Raw genomic sequence first — 18,930 nt, forward strand, 5'->3', positions numbered from 1 at the left:
TAAGTGGAAGCATGATAGCAACAAGTTCTATTTATTTTATTTTTTTACAAAAAAAATATTAGCAACAACAAGTGTTTTTGCTTATTTTTTTGTTATTGATGCAAGATGTATTTTTATTTAAAAAGAAAAAAGAAAGATGAAAAATATATGTGTTTTTTAAAAGGAAAAAAATAACGAAATACTCATAGTTTTGATCAAAAAGTATAAAACTTTTCTTAAGATTCGATCTTTGTGGGGATGAGGATGGGGGAAAATATTTCCCCGTGTCGGGAATTGGGGACGAGGATGGGGAATAAATTTGGGGGCGGATCGTGGAGCGGTAAAGCATCCTCCGAACATCATCTGCCTTGTTGACATCCCTAGAGGAGGGACTGATGATGAAAGGGAAACCAAAGATACTTGATTTTATGCAATTATTATCACTGCTAACAAATGCATACTTCCAAAAAGCTTTCACAAGGTTTGGATAGATTGGTCCTTTGATCAAGGCAATGTAGTTGATCCATCCGTAAACATCTGTCAGGCAAGTATGGAACATGTGTGTCACCCCAAACTAGAAACCCCCTGTATAGAGATACCTTGTCAAAAGTGTGGTGTTGTCTGTGATCCTCGACTGGGTGTCATACGATGTCTGTAGGTGTCAACGCGTCCAAGATGGGTCTCAGCTCATCCATCTTCAGGGCTCCTTGCTTGTACAACCATCTCATCTCATTAGGAAGCTCGTGATTCTCAGATGGATGCCAACTCTCTCCTCTCGTTCCAACGGTGGGAAAGTACTCGTGAATTTAACACCGCACAAAATAAATTATATGGTTTAAAATTTAAATAACTAAATGATATAAATTAAAATACATATATTAAAGAACATAAATAAAAGTATATGAATTAACATACAATTAATTAAAGGATATAAATTAAATGACATAAATACTTGTACAATAATAGGATATCCACCAAGCTGCTTGCAACTAAACATATATGCATCTCCAAGATATCAGTATAGAGTGACCAATGCAGCCAATGCCCTACTGTAAGAATTAAGTCTCTCTAAGTCTCTAAACAACAATAGATATCGTGCCTCGACAAGAGTAAAATTCTTGTAAGCAAATACGGTTCAACCCACCAACATCAGAAGATATGCTCTGGTCGCAAATGCGTAACTTCCAATAGTTCGAGGCTCCAAGAATCTGTCATATAACTATTGAAGACCATAATAAGCACACCTACACTCACAGAAATGTCGGGCAATCGCACCCGTGATACTGAATGGTAACCTCAACAACCATGTCCTCAGTGACATGCTCGGGGTACCAGAACACACCCTCAATGGGCAAGTGCAGCAGACAGGGAACATCATCCAATATAATCATCATCTCACCAAATGACATGTGAAATGATGATGTCTCCATGTGCCACCTCTCCACAAATGCTGTAACAAAGTTTGTTTCTATCTTGGTCAGGCTGGTTATCTGTAGAGAAGTCAGACCTGACCTAGACACCAAATGTTCCATCTCTGGTGGGAGCAAATGAGAAACCATATCCTTCAGCTTCAACTCGTGTCCTGCAACTTTAAATTCCTTTTTCAGACCTCTTTCCTAAAAATAAATAAAAACTCACATTGTAAAATATAAAGAATAAATTTATTTTAAAATAATCAAAGTAGAATAAATTTATTTTACTTACCTCGCCGAACCATAGATGTCGAGAAATATGATGCTTGTATCTCACCAAAACAGACGAGTCAGGAGGCCCTCCCACATATCCAACTGGCGGCAATGGAACTGATGCAGACAGACAAACATCATCTACAAACGCCGCGTCGTCCCATAGTGCGGCTAACAGACCTCCCGTCTAATCCTCGGCTACACGTCATTGTCAAATTTATAAAAAAATACAAAAAAAACATTAAAAAAACTAAAAAGAAATTAAAAAACCCAAACCGGGACACTTATGGGAAGTGTTATGGTTTCTAAAAGGAACAGAACCGAAACTCTTGCAAAAAGTGTTCCAGTGTGAGATTGCCTAAACCAGAAGACTTAAACAAAGAGTTTCGGTGTGAGAGATGTGAACTGGAACACTTACTTGATATGTTCCGATATGCTTTGATGTGAACCTGGAGATTTTGGATAAGTGTTCCGAATTGAGCTTCTGCGAACCGAAAGACTTGGACAAAAAGTATGCCAGTTTGGGATTAATGGAAACCAGAAGAGTGAGCGAAAGTGTTCCGGTTTAGAATTTTTTTGTTTTCTCAGAGCATTTTTGGTCAATTGAATGAAAAAGTGAAATTTTGAAAAAAGTAACCTATTTATATGAGGGTATTTTGGTCCAATTTTTTTTACATGTAGGGGTATAAAGGCAGTTATAGGGGTACGAAATAAATTTCTCATAAAAGAGTTAACTGCAGATAACTCATAATAATGACTTTAATGTGTTACATGGAAAACTATGCACGTTCTTAAAATACATGATCGAAATATAATTAACCGCCACTAAGCCCACCACACAGAGATCTTTATCCGACACTAAGGCAACCACCCAAAAATCTTTATCCACCACTAAGGCAACCATACAGATAATGCTAATTAAATAGTATGAGATCTTTGTCCAAAATCCCCATCTCTTAATTAAATAGTGCTAATTATCTAACTACATACTGTAAGGTAATTATGATTCAATAAAACATAATTATTTTATTTAATTGCGAGAAAGAAATATTACAATTACTTGCAAGAAAGAAATATGCAGTATCAAAATTATAATTGAACTATAACACAGTGGATAACATAAAGTAATACACTAATCAATAATCAAATCATTAGACTATGTTTGGATGCATTAGGTAAAAGTTCTAACTAATTAATTAGACAAAAATATAGGTGTTACAGTGGCCAAGAGTTTCTTCTCATAGTTGATATAGAGTTGTTTCACACTCCACAAGTCTTTTAAGTTATAGGTCTCCTTGTGCCTCAATTTCTCATGGGACTATCAGTCTTGCCTCAAGCCACTCTCGAAAATTCAACATTTCAAACTTTCATCCCATGGCCACAACCACCTTGGTAAAGCAATCAATATACCAGCACAAGGTTTCTTTCTTGCCTTAGATGATCCCACTAAATACATACATGGTAGTGGGTTGCCTCTTCCAGGCGATGAAGTGGGAGGAAAAAGCCTTGTACAAGCCTGTCTAGGAATCTTCACTTCCACCAAAAGAGATTTGAACTACACTATTGTTGATCCAGTCAAAGTTATTGCAAAAAGTTTGTACTTTACGACTTCATGGGCCTAATAGTAGTCTATACAAGTATCTGCATGCTCAACATGTTTGTCCAGATCCCCGGTCCAGTCGTAGCTCTAGAGCTTTGGCGGCTTTTTTAGTGTTCTCAGAATTCAACTATCAAGGATGCGAGCAAGTATGGGATCTTTGTTCGCTCTGGGTTTCGAGAGAAGTGATCGAGAATGAAGATCTTCACTTTGAGCGAAGGAGATCCAAATTTCTGATGGAGGAGATTCGATTGAATCATTAAATATTTAATCATGGAAAATCGTAGGAATCAAAAGTAAATTCCCATAGACAACACCAATATTCTATAGTGGAAATAAAGTTGATTGAAAAGTGAGGATGCAAAACTTGCTACGTGGGGAGGGGGATGATCTCCCATATTAGTACTCTAATGCTCAATTTAATATGAGAGTGAAAATGGCATTTAAATGAGAAATAACATGCTTTCCTTCTAAATAGGCAAAATGTTTGACAATTGAACGCGAGTGACAAGATGTGAATTGTGTTTACCCTTCAGATTAATCTGAACTATTGGCAAGGTACTCGTGCAAGGGATTGCTCGCTCATTGGGAAAAAAGAGTTTACGTTTTCTATGTTTGATGTTCCACTGATTTAATATTGAGCCTTTATCCTTGGAAGCTATGATCGGTCTAGAATTATTATTATTGTTGTTGTTATTATTTTTAATATTATTATTATTATTATTATTATTATTATTATCATCATTTTCTATATATGGTTTATTTCCCCAAAATTTTCAAATTTTCCTTTAATCCATTTTTTCTTTTAGAATTGTAACTGATTTTTATTAATAAGAAAAGGTCAAATCATGGCTAGTATACAAGTTATTTCACAAGGAGGATTCAACACCCACATATTGTTGGATTTCTCTAAGGATATCTCTGCTAATTGAGTTAAGATTCGTGTTGGAGTATTCATGTAGGAGTAAAGTTAGTCTTTTAATCTTTTCCTCAATGCAATCGGGCCATTATGGACTTGAACCAGAGACACTGTCTTTAAAGTAAATCACGACACCTACAGTCTATCTAATTAAGACATAATCAATATATTCCTTTTTGGGACCGATTCATCTTCCCGAACTTAGGACACAACTATTTATTGTATTACGTTGTGCTTGTTTCCTCTTCTTCCATGTCACGACAAGTCTTTAAGGTATAACTCTGATGAGAAAAAAAGGCGTTAATGGACACTCTAAGATCCTTTTTCAAACTGCTCCTATCTTGAGTCAAGAGAATGGTACAATCGTGTCGTTACCCTACAGTGAAAACAAAGTTTGTGTTGACGGATTCCTCATGAGCTTGTGTAACTATCCTCCCTATGTAGACCTTTAATTAAATTTCTTAAACCGCCACTTTTGCATCCTATTTGATTATGAATTTTTTATATTGCAAAGATTTCGTGAAGTATGTCGCGAGAAGAATTCCTTTTGTTTCTGCAATTTGTGCATCTTCCATCTCAACTTCCATAATTGTACGCACAACAATGAATGCTCTGATGTGGGTATGACTTACTAACCCAAATCCCCATAGATAATTTCAAATTATATGAACATCTGTGTTGATTTCCAGGCAATGCTTATAAAAAACTGACATAGAGAAAAGTAATAGAAGTTAAAGATTGTTTGTATAAGGGAAGACAACTTAAGTAAAGGCAACCACGATCTTGAGTAGCTATCTTTCCTCAGGCAGGCCTTTAATTGAATTTCTTCAACCACCACTTTTGCATCCTATTTGATTATGCAATTTGTAGATTGCAGAGATTTTGCGAAGTATGTCGCGAGAAGGATTCCTTTTGTTTATGCAATATGTGCATCTTCCATCTCAACTTCCACAATTGTAGGCATAACGATGAATGCTCTTATATGGGTATGACCTACTAACCTAAATCCCCATAGATTATTTTAGATTATATGAACATCTATGTTAATTTCTAGGTAATGCTTACAAAAAAACTGACTTAGAGGAATTTAATAGAAGTTAAAGATTGTTTGTGTGAGGGAAGACGACTTAAGTAAAGGCAAGCACAATCTTAAGACATGATATAAAAGGACAAAAACACACATATCAAGAATGCATTTATGGTTGGCACAACATATTACAGTAGAGAAATAAACAATTTTCTTAGTCCAAATTGGGAAGAAAAGTTTAAAAATATTACCAACTTAACTGAAAAATATAAAAATGACCTTATTTGAGTATTATAAATCGTTGGCAACTTGAAACCCATGTATACAACGTCCCTTAAGTTTTTTCTTTTTATGTTATCTTTAATTTACTTTAACTTATAAAAAATGTCACACTTAAGCTCTTAAAGAGCAAAGTCACTAGAAGTAAAAAACAAACTGTATAACAAAAGACGACTTAAGTCAAAATGACCATGATTCTCATAGAAAATTATGGAAGAAATAAAAACGTACATATCAAGTTCATATTCATACCTGGTGCAACATAGGAACCACTTTTGATTAGGTCCAATTTAAAAAAAAAATACATGAAATTTTTTAAAAATTACCATCTCTAAATATTATAAATGACCACAAACCTGAAACCCTATAAACCGTTTAAAATTTTTAGAAACCTTGTGTAATACTTTCAGTTTCACCAAAGTTCAATTATGATAAAATATATATAAATATATTTAACCATAATTTAATAGTGACAAAAATGTAATAAAATGAAACCCTATTTAACCATTGTGACGTAGTTCATCTTCCACATTTTATCACCACTAATGTATACACAATATCAATTTTATTTAATAAACATTCTATTTAAAGAAATTTAAGGAGATAAACTAAAAAAAACAAAACAATAGTAATAGTTTTATTGAATGAACCGTATATATCTGCCCTAAATAGAATGTTTAATTAAAATAAATCAAAAGACTATATATATATATATATATATATATATTAAAATAAAATGATGAAATCCAACGAGTAACCAACCTGCCACGTTTTTCTCCATTATTTCGCGATCAAACTACCTGAAAGAAACATTCACCCTTAGATTTATATATTTTTAATTTCATATATATATTTATTTACATTATTTTTACTGGTTTTGTTTTCTCTGTATCAGTTTCACTCTCGCTGTGATTTAACACTTTTTAATCTTTTTTCCAATCTCTGCATGCCCTTTCTTTCTTTCTTTCTTTCTTCTTCTATTCACTCGATTTCATTTTCACTCTCGTCCCCACCAAAAAAATAAATAAATCTTTTTATTTATTTAAAAATTTTAATTTGATTTTCCAATTTCATCATCGATAATGAGGTGGGAAAAGATTGAGGTTAAGGCGATAGGAAAAGAGGGTGAAGGTGGAGAACTCATATCTGGGCCAGGCAAAAGGTGGGGTCACACATGTAACTCCATTAATGGTGGTAGACATATCTATGTCTTTGGTGGTTATGGCAAAGATAACTGCCAAACTAATCAAGTTCATGTCTTTGACACTGGTCTCTGTCTCTCTTCACTCTTCAATGCCATTTTTCTTTTTTAATTAGGTTTTTTTTTTTGATTTTATAATGTGTCTTTTTTCTGTTTGATGATTTGATTTGCAGTGAATCAGATATGGAGCCAGCCTGAAATAAAAGGCTCTCCGCCTACTGCTAGGGATAGTCACACTTGCAGTGTTATTGGTCATAAACTGTTTGTGTTTGGGGGTACTGATGGGATGAATCCACTCAAGGATTTGCATATTTTAGACACTTGTGAGTTTTTATGTTTCTTATATATGTATATGTTTGTTGCCTTAAGAAGAAAATGCACTATTTGATTCACTCTATTATGTCAAAATCTATGTGGGATCTATTTTGTGGGCCTTCATTTGAAATTTATCCAATAATGAAGACTGTGTCAGTGGAGAGAGGGTGAAGGTGGAGGGTATCTATTTTGCCTATAGAAGCCAAAATATGTGGATTTTAGCTGAAGTTGGTTGATCTTTGCGTAAAGCTGAAGATGTTATGCAGTTAGTTAGTTACACGGTCTTTATATATTTATAACTTTCGGATGGTGAATTATTTTTAGCTTTGCAAACATGGGATTCTCCGGTTATAAGAGGACAAGGGCCGGAGGCACGAGAGGGTCATAGCGCGGCTGTTGTTGGGAAACGGCTTTATATTTTTGGTGGTTGTGGAAAATCTGCTGATAATAACAATGAGGTTTACTACAATGATCTTTACATACTGAATACAGGTAACGTTTGCTCTTCATAATGTTATTTATTGATCAAGCTAGTTCATCGCACAATTAATCCTCTTTGACATTTAAATGAGATCTTATGTAAGTGACGTGACACTAAGTATGATAAATTGACTGGGAACATTATAATTTCAACTGCGAATTTTTCAGTTCGTTTTTCGTTTATTTTCTTCTTGCATTTACATTTGTATTTGAGAGTTTGTCTTTTGCTTTTTATTATGGTATCAGATGTGGATTATTCTGATAATTCTTTTTTACTGTTTCGCCTGCAGAGACGCTTGTTTGGATGCGCCCTACAACATCAGGCACACCACCATCTCCTCGTGATAGCCACACTTGCTCATCGTGGAAGAACAAAATTATTGTGATAGGGGGTGAAGATGGGCATGATTATTATTTGTCTGATGTTCATATCCTTGACACTGGTATCAACCTGTTTTATCTCTATCTTTTGTTTATCCTTTGTTCAATGTTTTTAATGTGTTGTCAAGATGAGTAACTCTGCCTAAAGTTAATCCTTATACTTATTAATTAATGATGCACTAGTATGGGCAATTTATCAGAATATAATAATTTTCTTTGGAACTTCTGTAAATATTAGATACTCTAATGTGGAGGGAGCTGGGTACATCAGGCCAATTATTACCACCTCGGGCTGGTCATTCCACAGTTTCTTTTGGCAAGAATTTGTTCGTTTTCGGTGGATTTACAGACGCTCAAAATCTATACAATGACCTTTATATGCTTGATATTGGTATGTTCAATATAGCTTATTAGATTCATTCTTCTTATTTTTTGTTCTTGTTATATCGCGGTTTAACTTTTTAAAAAACGTAGAACCATATTGGGGGTATAATTTATTTTCTCCAACCTTTTGAATACACTCTTTGTCTTCTTAGTAGCGAATTAAACCCTCACTGGACAAAGTTGAGATGCCAGTAACTGTCTTTTATTGACTATGTTTGCTCATATGATCATTCACTTCTTATACTTTACAGATACTGGTATTTGGACAAACGTTACAACTACAACCAATTGTCCTTCTGCTAGATTTTCTGTAGCTGGTGACTGTTTAGACCCATTTAAGGGTGGTGTTCTTGTGTTTATCGGCGGTTGTAATAAAAGTCTTGAAGCCCTGGATGATATGTATTACCTATATACAGGTTCAACAAAGTGTTTTATATTTGCTTGTATTAAATTTTTCCAAAGCAATCATTTGGTTATGGCTTTTCTATATATCATTAAATAACAAATTGTGATACATGTCTGATTTTCAGGTATTGCTAGGGAAAGTGAACAGAGACCAGAGAAGTTATCTATGAAGAAGCAATTGAAGCTGAAATGCCAAGAAGAACAAAACCTCATTCCTGGCCAAAATCAAGTTATGGTTGGATATGGAGTGGGTGCTGATATTGGCCAGGTCATGAGTGTGCTGAATTATAACCAGCCAAGTAAGAATTTACCTTCATATATACATATAAAGTTTCAGTTTCACGGAAATCTTAAAGTATAATTTTGACCTTGGTATATTATTGGATTGAGGAAGTTCTTCTAAGGTATACGGGGCTTATGCATAAAGATTTGGGCCATTTGGCAATAATTGAATTTAAGGCAGTAAAGTTTGTGTTCACAGTTGGAATTCTTTGTAGTATTCATTTATTAGAGTCTAACAAGTTCTTCCAACTAGTATGCATTAATCTTTGATGTGGAGTGTAGTTATGGTAAGTCAGTGCCGAATAAAACAGTATTGTCAAATAGCGGCGCTATAGCGCTTTTGTGTTGTGGAATTTGATTAAATTGCTTTTATTCGGAGATACACTTACACTATTTAGTACAAATTTGCCAAGTAGCCCTAGGTTGTCAATAGCGCGTGATAATGTCGCTATAGCGGCATAGTATGGTGGCGCGGCCCCTCACTGCAACACTAGTGGCCTGCGAAGCCTATTGACGGTAGCGGTCATAGCGGCCACAAAAAGCAGTTTGGTAGCGGCGTAATAGCAGCGCCATGGCATTTTCTTTAACGCCATTCTTAATTTGGGGGAAAAACATAAACCCTAGTATTTTGAAACATAATTTTATTTTTTAAGGGTATATTGGTCTTTCCCATCCTTTTAGGGACCTAATATATAACCCTATATGTTATGCTTCTTCAATTTCACTGTTTTTTTTCATTTTGCTTCGCCGCTTTCTTCTGCCTTCGCCTAATCGAGATGCGTAGTTTAGGGAGGAAGAACAAGTTTGAATCAAGTGATGAACAAGGTAATAGTAAGGTGGCGAATCTAAGAAGTGAAGATGAGGCGGACGCGAATGTGGTTTAAAAATTTCGTTTTGTTTTCTTTTAGAACTTGGTTAAGTCATTTTGAATACTTTTATAACTTGATTTTGATTGGAACTTATTTTGATGGGATATGACAGTTTATTATGATTATTAATTGCTCCTGTAAATCTGCGTTTTCATCTATTTTTAAGTATTTGTGTGTTGGAATTTATGTTTAACATGTACATGTTTTTAGTCTTCACAATAATGGTCATCCCGCTATCCGCTACAGAATTTTGGGGGTTTGTCACTTCGCGTCGCTATCCGAGATTAACAACCTAGAGTAGCGGCTATAGCAGCACTATTAGCACTATAACGTAGTGAAAATTGAACAATCCACTATTTTTGTGACCCGCAATTGACAACACTGGAATAAAATAAGGAACCACAAGGAAAAAATGGAATTACTGTTTGACAGTGTATATTTTAACATACCGATTGAGAATAGCTAAATATGTGTCATTAATGCAGATAGACCAAATATCCCAGTAAATCAATTGCTGCCTTCTCATGGAAAGAAATCATTTGAAGCCAAGGTTACTGAAAACATCTCTGAAGGATACACTATTGAAACTGTTATTGATGGAAAGCCTCTTCGTGGAATTCTGTTTTTAAACAAACAAAACCCTCTTCAGCCATCTGCTCATGCTCTTAGTAGGTATGTCTTCTCAGTTCTTCCCGTCCATGTACTATTTTCACTTTGCGTTGTGTTTCTACATGCTAGCCTAATAGTAAGCATGTCTTTTTATCTAGTTTGTTTGAATTTTGAGTTATGCTTAACTGTCAAAGCAGGAAAAGGACTGCTGGTGAAATTGATGGTGGCATCTCAAATGGTACACATTCAAATATGTTTCCGAAAGTGCTTAAGCAAAGTCAAATGGAAAATAGACATCCAGAATCTCTCGGTCACAGTTCTGATGCTGTCGTTGCACTTGCAGCAAGCAATCCAATAACTGCCAATGCTTCTGTTAACCATAAGGTCTGTATTCTTACTTATGTTGGTCTGTGTTATGATTTAATATTGTCAATTTATCATGTTTTCTTGTATATAGAATTTCTGGAACTGCTGCAAGCGATGTATGCGGTGTATGGGATTATTGAATTTCCAGAGTTTAGTTTGTAGCACACACTGTACATATCTCCTTGAAAATTTCGCTCTATTTCCTGTAAAGAATTAGCACCATCCTAAGATATTTTCTAAAACTTTGCCTAAAGTTTTCCCCTGACTTTTTTTTACCCCTATGACCTGTGGCCAGTGTAATTCAAATGACATGTTTCAGTGATATCTTTTCTGTACAAAAGAAATCTTTTTGTTCCTTATGGTTACATTATTTTTAGTTTTATATATCATGATTTTTCCTTAGTAAGATGTCATTGTTAATTCTCAAATGAGGTTGGTATACTTGGATCTTGTAATTATGGGTTGAAAGATCATCCCGTTTCATTATTGTCGATGGCGGAGGTTCCAAAATCTTCCATATAAGCAATACCATTGCGGCCTATGGCGCCGTCGTGGCAGGTATCCCTTTACAAATTTCCTATGACTGTTGTCCAAATATCCGCCATGCCATTCGGCAGCGTTGTTATAAATGCTGTATAATTGTAATTATTTATAATCATTGTACTCTGGCGGTCTGGCCCATGTATTGGCTTGGTCTCTTTTAAGGTTTCTTTTATAAATACCTGACTATCGCTATCATGCAGGTTGAACCAGAAGCTGCTTCTTTGAATCAAAATGCTGAAAAAACTGAAACACCAACCTTGGGGGAAAACATGAAAAATGATGGGGCAAATCATGGGACAAATTCCATAGTTGAAGACCAAACAAATGTTCAAACAAATGTGGTGATTCCTAACTTAGAAGCTTCAAGTCATGATAAAAATAACGACACACCAAACTGCAGCACAGAATTTCTGAAACCTGCCACAGCCGAGAGTGCTGTGAATTTCTCAAATCAAGGTATGAAAACGTTGCGCGCTTGGGTTACATACTTACATGGATTTCAGTTTTCCTGGGTCTAGCATGATCCAATATTTCCATATTCTTATGAACTTGTATTGCAGGTGCAGTGGTGGATTCTACAACTCCAAGAACAGGAGAATGCAGTGAACCGACAAAATGAATTTGAGCTGAGGAGAACGAAAATGAAGACCTTGTTTGCTTTGCATTTGTACATACCTCATCTTCTGATGGTGATCATAAAGGTCAATCAATATAACCGGTGGTATTGGTATAGGCTAACATCGTCAAATGGTCGGTCAAAAACACTATTGTGTTGACGCCTGTTTGATCCGCATTTTTTATTGAACAAGAAACCATGGTTACCTTAGGTGTAGGTAGGTGATAAAAAGTAGTTTTTAGTTTGAAACCATAGAGTTATCATTATCTATTTATTATTTCCATTCATACTTCTTTCTTTCATTGCTAGGAAAGAAAATTTTGTTAGAAGCTTTTCTTTTGATTCTGTTATCAGGTCATAGAATGAAACCTTATTTTATTTTAATTGTTTTGAAATTGGATCAAACTTGATCTTAAATGTTTTGAGCCTTGTTAATGACATGTGACAGAAATATATGAGTTTCTTTGTTGCTTAGAAAGTTGGAAATATAAGAAGCTATGAATTGAGGATGCTTGTGATATGTATAATTGATTTGGGTCATGCGAACGAGTGCCCCAGGGGCACTGCTTAAGCATTCCAAATTAAGAAAATATTTTAGATTTAATGCATTGAATACACCTAATTTTCTTTTAAAAAAGTTAATCATTTATATTTTCAGTTCATTTAATACATATATTTTAGGTAAAAACATATCTTTTTACTTTATTAAATAATGTTTAACTTACCTTTTTAATCTCTTAACCAGTGCCCCTGGGGCACTCGTTAGCATTATCCAATTGATTTATTTTGTAAAGGTTAATGCATTTAAATAACTCAAGTACTTTAAGATTCAATTTAATATATTTTTTTAAAGATGAACCAGTTCTATATGGATTGTTTAAATTGTGCTGAATGGAGAACATTGTTAACATAAACAATAGTTATTATTAAATAATATTAATACATCTCATAGCATTATTTAAATAAATACATATTAATTTTGTTTACATATAATTTGATTTCAGAAAAATAAACTCAAATAAACTTGAGAAATATTACTTTTTACATAAAATCTGACATTAACATTGTATATTATATGGTTTTTTAATTTTATTTTTTTCTCACCTTGGTTCTAACTATAGTTCCAACGTCCATATTCATCTTTATATGGAGTCGGTTTATGTGAGCTAAAATAAAAGTGATCAATTTATATAAATAAGTTTTTATAAAATTTTTTTTTGAACCTAGAGCTACAAGTTTTAACATATGTTACTGTCGTATAAAAATGCATTGATAAACAAAATCATGAACCATACACTGTTCTTCACTGTCTATAGTCAAGAATATGAAGGTGTTGGTGCAAAAATGTGTGTATTTAAGCTGCTAAAATAAATATTAAATTGTAAAAAAAAAAATAATAATAATGATATAATTTAAGCAAAGTTGTATTTTACTTTAGTATGGGTACCAAATTTATTACCAGAAAATTAATCAAGTAAAAAAGTATTAGTGCATTAACTTTAAGAATAGAATATAAACAACTACAGAAGCATTCAAACACAAGCCTCCGTAGCATAGTGGTAGTGCGTTCGCTTCGTAAGCGAAAGGTCGCGAGTTCGATCCTCGCCGGGGGCTTTATTTTTTTCGTCCACTGGAAGTTTGAACTAGAGACAAAAGACCTCTTAATTTTTGTCCTCAAATGTAAATGTTTGTGTAGATTTTTCTTGTTGAATTAGTTAGCGCTGACAAAAAGGAAGAAGAACATGTACCAATATAAGTGGTCCATTATTATTAACTAATAATGTACATTAAAATTGGACCACAATACAAAGCTCATAAAGGATTTGATTTCATAATTCTGCACGCCTACAAATTGCTTGCGTTGCAACTTACCCTACAAAAGCACCGCGGATTTATTCTTACATGTTCTTCTATCAATGGTTGTTTGTGATTTCTGGTAAATCTTCTTCTTATGTACTATACAAAGGAACCACCTTAATTCCTATTTACAAATTAATAAAAAGATATATAACAACAAATTGTTATGAAATAGTATGAGTGAACACAAAACTTGTGAGTTATAAGTATGTGAATAATGTCTTTGATATTAGTAGAAAAAATGACTAGCAATTAGTAAAATTATTCCCTAATGAAGTTGTAGATTGTATAAAAGAATGTGGAACACTAAGAAAATGAATATTCACAAATATTTTTAACAATGTCCTTTAAATGATGTTCTTATATGAACACACGAGGTAGATGGAGATGTGATCTTCATGTCTTTAGTCATATGCTCCTTTAGATGATGTTCCTATATGTTAAGTGTATTGTACCCTTTCTTGATGGTTTAGTGCTCTTGTAGGCTCATTAATATTTTTCCTTTTTCCTTTTGTTCTTAGACGTTTGTTGGATAGTTGATTATTACAATTATATTTTTTCTTTTTCAAACTATTTTTTGTCGTCCTAGCGCGACTCCAAAAACTTTTCATAAATAAATGATATCTTATCAATTTCGATGCAAAACTCAAACTCACGCTTCATTCTTCTCATGCGCAAGTAGTTAACAACGTTGTCTGCTCGAATGTGATTAAAATCCAATTTGTGGGAATTCAGATCTTGTTTTATCCATTCTAAACGCGATGAATTTACAACGTTTCTTACTTCCATGACTAAGTGGTAAACAATGTTTTTTGCTCAAATGCAATCTAAGAATTATTCACTAAAATCGACCAACTCACAAACATTTGCCTCCTCCGATGAACACTGCCCTTGTCTTGGCTACCGAGACTTCTGTTTTTACACTGAGGTAGATCAAGTTGTGGATGTTGCAGCTACTTTAACTGTGGGGAAGTCGACTATGCCTTCAGTTTCAACAGAGAGGGTCCACGATGAAGATCAACGATCCCCCCAAGAAGAAGGTTCTCCAAAATAAACTCGGGTCATTGAGGATGATGCCTCAGAGGAGGTAACTCCCTTCATGTCAATGACAAACATATTTTCTTCACAGGCTTGCTCGCACTCATGAGGAGGTAGTCGTTATTGTCTCGATTTCATATTTATTCTTCGTTTATAATATCCCCGAGACAGAGAAGATGAAACTCATGTCTGAGATTACTCATAGTTTGTTCAAGGTTGCTTCTTTGTTCTCCCTTGTTTTTCCTGGTATGATTGGCTCCAAGAAATTCCACCAAGGAAATGTATACGTGGAAAGCGAAATTTGAAGCTATAGAACTGAGGTGCTCTACTCTCCAAAATGAGCTTACTACATTGCAAGAGAAGGTTAGGTTTCTAACTCTTTGCAAAAGGAGACAAAAATACACGACTCTCACTGGGTAATTAAGTTAGAGGGTGCCTTCAAAATGGTGTAGAAGCGATATCAGGATGCTTCTAATGTTGTTGAGGAGAAAACTCAATAATCAAATGAGCATAAACAAACTCTTCTTTAGGAATCTAATGCTCATGCAGAGACCTTGAAAGCTCTTATAGACGAGGTGGTCGGGTAAGGCCGGTGTTCATGATTATCTTCAAGGGACTATGTAGTTTGTGATCAGGGCTCGTGACCAAGTTATAGGAACTAAAAATCAAATTTAAAATATTTATAATATAACATAATTTTATTCACTCCTTATTTTATATTCAATGAATTTTATAACTTATTTTTAAAGTTAAAAGATAGTTATTTTTTCACTTAAACTTTTAAAATTTAATGTCTCAAAAGTCGGGATGTTACATTTTTGGTTTAAATGACTTTTACCCCCTGCCATATGAGCGTGTTTTGATTTACCCCCCTTAAAAAAAATTGTTAAGCAGACCTTATCAAATAAAGATTCCATCATATTTGACTCTGGATTAAGATTTCAACAAAATCTACATACGTGGCACGCCATTAGAGCTGTCAATATGGGCTACCCGGCCCATATGGGCCGGCCCATATGGGCTTCGGGCTTTTTAGTGCCGGGCCCAAAAAACCCATTTTTAAATGGGCTCTAATTTTACTACCCAGGCCCGGCTCTGTCTGGGCTGCGGGCTACCCGGCCCTAAATGGGCTTCGGCCCTAAACGGGCCCATTTCTATAAAAAATTAACATTTTCTCCTTATTTTTGTAAGTAACCATATAATTGCATGCAAGAATACATATATATATATATATATATATATATATATATATATATATATATATATATATATATATATATAGGCTAAATTACAGTTTTGGTCTCCCTATTTTGGCCAACTCATGAAATCAGTCCCCCTATTTATTTTTTAAACAGATTTGGTCCCCCATGTCCATTTTTCATTCAAAAAATACTTTTGTGTACAGTTTTTTAGATACGTAGCATACTTTTATTGACTTGGAATAAGAAATATTAATTATTGACGATGTTTTCTTCCTTTAATCGTCTTCTCTAATCGTCATCTTTTTCTCCCTACTTGTTCGTTCATCTCTTTCATTCTCTAAAAAACGCTCTCTACATTCTCTCTCGTTCAGAAAGTATCTCACGAATACAAAAAAACTGAAAAATCAATATTTTTTGGACGAAAAATGGACATGGGGGACCAAAACTGTTTAAAAACTAAATAGGGGGACTGATTTCGTGAATTGACCAAAATAGGGGGACCAAAACTGTAATTTAGCCATATATATATATATATATATATATATATATATATATATATATATATATATATATATATATATATATATATATATATATATATATATATATATATATATATATATATATATATATATATATATATATATATATATATATTAAATTTTATATCCAAAATTATAATTTCTAAATAATCCATATAAGTTAATAATTAAAATGTAAAACAACACATTAACTTAATGTAAACTATCCAAAATACATCACAAATTATATAATGTAGCACAAATAATTAAATAACTTGTTCCAACAAATTTTAAGTTATAAATATTCATGACAATTATAATTTTATGATAATTATAACAAGAAAATGTTATAAATTTTTATAATAATTATAATTAGGAAAGGATAAATTTTAATTATATTAAAAATATTTAATTTTTTTGGGCCGGTGGGCTACCCATGGCCCATACGGGCCGTCCCATATTTTTTAGGGCTTTTTAGGGCCGGGCTAAAAAAGGCACGGATGTAAATGGGCTCGAAAAATGAGGCCCAGGCCCTAAAAAATTTCGGGCCAAATGGGCCGGCCCATGGACTTCGGCCCATTTTGACAGCTCTACACGCCATGTGGCATTTTTTTTTTTAATTTCCACGTGGAAATTCTTTTTTTTTGTAAAAAATTTTTAATTTTTTTTATAGATTAATTTTTAATTGTTTTTAAAGAAAGTTTATTTTTAATTTATTTTATTTTATATATATATATTTTTAACTTTATTGATTGGTTGTTAAAAGGTTAAATATCAAAACTAAATTATTTTGCCTAACTTTTTTTGCCAAGTTTGATGAGTTTGAATTTGTGCCATATAATGGTAGGTGACATAAAAATCTTTTCAATTCAAGTACTACGATATTATATTTTAAAGATTCATAAGAAGAAAAAGGCCAAAGCTACAAAAGAATAATAACAGTATAAATCATATAATAAAATAAATGTAAGAAATTAAACAATAGAAGCTATTATTTAAGAAATTATTTTCACTCAAACCTATTTGAGTGATAAGTAGGGGGTGGCAATTAATATATTAACGATATTTTTTTAATTATATAAAATACAATTAATAAATTAACATTATTTTTTTAATTATATATTAACGTTATTAAATTATTTTTTATTTTAAACTTATTTAAATAATTATATTGTGATTAGTTATATGTAACTATAGTATATATTATATATTGTAACTAATTATATTATAACTATGTAACTAATTATAACTATGTATAATATATACTGTATAATTATATTGTAACTAATTATTAATATATCCTGTATAATTATATTGTAATTATTTAAGATTTGAAAATAATTATATTGTTCTGATTTGTAACTAATTATATTGTTCAGATTTCTAACTAATTATATTGTAACTATTTAAGATTTGAAAATAATTATATTGTTTCAGTTTTAAAATGGTGCATCTATATTGTTCAACCCAAAACTTGGTGGGAGTATCCCATTTTAACCTACAAGTACGAAGTTAAAACAAATTTAAAAAAAAAATTCCACGTGGAAATTAAAAAAAAAAATAAATAAATGCCACGTGTGCAACAAATATACAGTCAACACATTATTTTTGTCCATGTAGGCAAGATTCTAAGAATCTTGGCCAAAAAAATAGAACATGGGTTTTAATGATGGAATCTTTATTTGTTAAGGTCTGCTTAAAAAAAAAATTTAAGGGGGTAAACCAAAACGCGCCTATATGACAGGGGGTAAAAGTCATTTAACCCTATATTTTTTAATGTGGAATATCTGACCAAACTGCAACAATAGAGTATAGGGATAGAAATGAGTCGAGTCAAGTTAAACTCGCCTCAGTTCAGCTCGACTCATTAAGAATTAATTCAACTCAAATTCGGTTCGAGTTTGTCACGAACTTATTTTCAACTCAAACTCGACTCCTTAGAAATTTACGAACAACTCAATTTAACTCATTAGGTTCATCTCGTTAGGTTCAACTCGTTTGTTTCACGGACTTAAAAGTCATTTTTTAAAGTCTACTTTTTTTATATATTTGATATTTTAAATTTATATTTTTTAAAATATAAAAATAAAATAAAATTTATAAAATTGGAATTTACACAACGTTGATTTTATTTGTATAATTATTTTTTAAAAATATTTTGCTCACTTGAGAGTATAAATTATCAATTAAAAACGTTAGATTAAAAGAAAATATAGGGCTAAGATTTGGAGCAAATCTTTAAACCTACTTTTAAAAACAATATAATTCATCTCATATATAATCGAGTTGACTCATGAACCTAACGAGTCGAACTATGTATCGTTCAAGTTCAACTCATTTAGTTAACAAACTTAATTTTTAGCTCATATTCAGCT

General features: G+C 32.9%; 1 protein-coding gene and 1 non-coding gene across 2 annotated transcripts; both read left to right on the plus strand.

The window, feature by feature from the left end:
- Positions 1 to 6,411: 6,411 nt before the first annotated feature.
- LOC131634765 (uncharacterized) lies at positions 6,412 to 12,544 on the plus strand. The gene is made up of 11 exons (XM_058905393.1): positions 6,412 to 6,755; positions 6,861 to 7,010; positions 7,327 to 7,494; positions 7,773 to 7,925; positions 8,102 to 8,254; positions 8,499 to 8,663; positions 8,778 to 8,951; positions 10,289 to 10,475; positions 10,610 to 10,796; positions 11,522 to 11,777; positions 11,882 to 12,544. The coding sequence occupies exons 1-11, from the start codon at positions 6,569 to 6,571 to the stop codon at positions 11,938 to 11,940; spliced, it is 1,839 nt and encodes a 612-aa protein (XP_058761376.1). The 5' UTR covers positions 6,412 to 6,568; the 3' UTR covers positions 11,941 to 12,544.
- A 935-nt stretch (positions 12,545 to 13,479) lies between these two features.
- On the plus strand, positions 13,480 to 13,551 carry TRNAT-CGU (transfer RNA threonine (anticodon CGU)). Its single transcript has one exon. It is a non-coding gene; the product is annotated as a tRNA-Thr (tRNA).
- Positions 13,552 to 18,930: the final 5,379 nt, after the last annotated feature.

This window comes from Vicia villosa, linkage group LG1 (genome assembly GCF_029867415.1).
Source record: "Vicia villosa cultivar HV-30 ecotype Madison, WI linkage group LG1, Vvil1.0, whole genome shotgun sequence".
Classification (NCBI taxonomy): domain Eukaryota; kingdom Viridiplantae; phylum Streptophyta; class Magnoliopsida; order Fabales; family Fabaceae; genus Vicia; species Vicia villosa.

Excerpts from the sequence above, each read along its gene's own strand:
- LOC131634765 (XM_058905393.1), top strand. The coding sequence starts at position 6,569 with ATGAGGTGGGAAAAGATTGAGGTTAAGGCGATAGGAAAAGAGGGTGAA. Across the intron at positions 7,011-7,326 it reads TTTGCATATTTTAGACACTT|CTTTGCAAACATGGGATTCT; the intron begins GTGAGTTTTTAT and ends AATTATTTTTAG. Across the intron at positions 8,664-8,777 it reads TATGTATTACCTATATACAG|GTATTGCTAGGGAAAGTGAA; the intron begins GTTCAACAAAGT and ends TCTGATTTTCAG.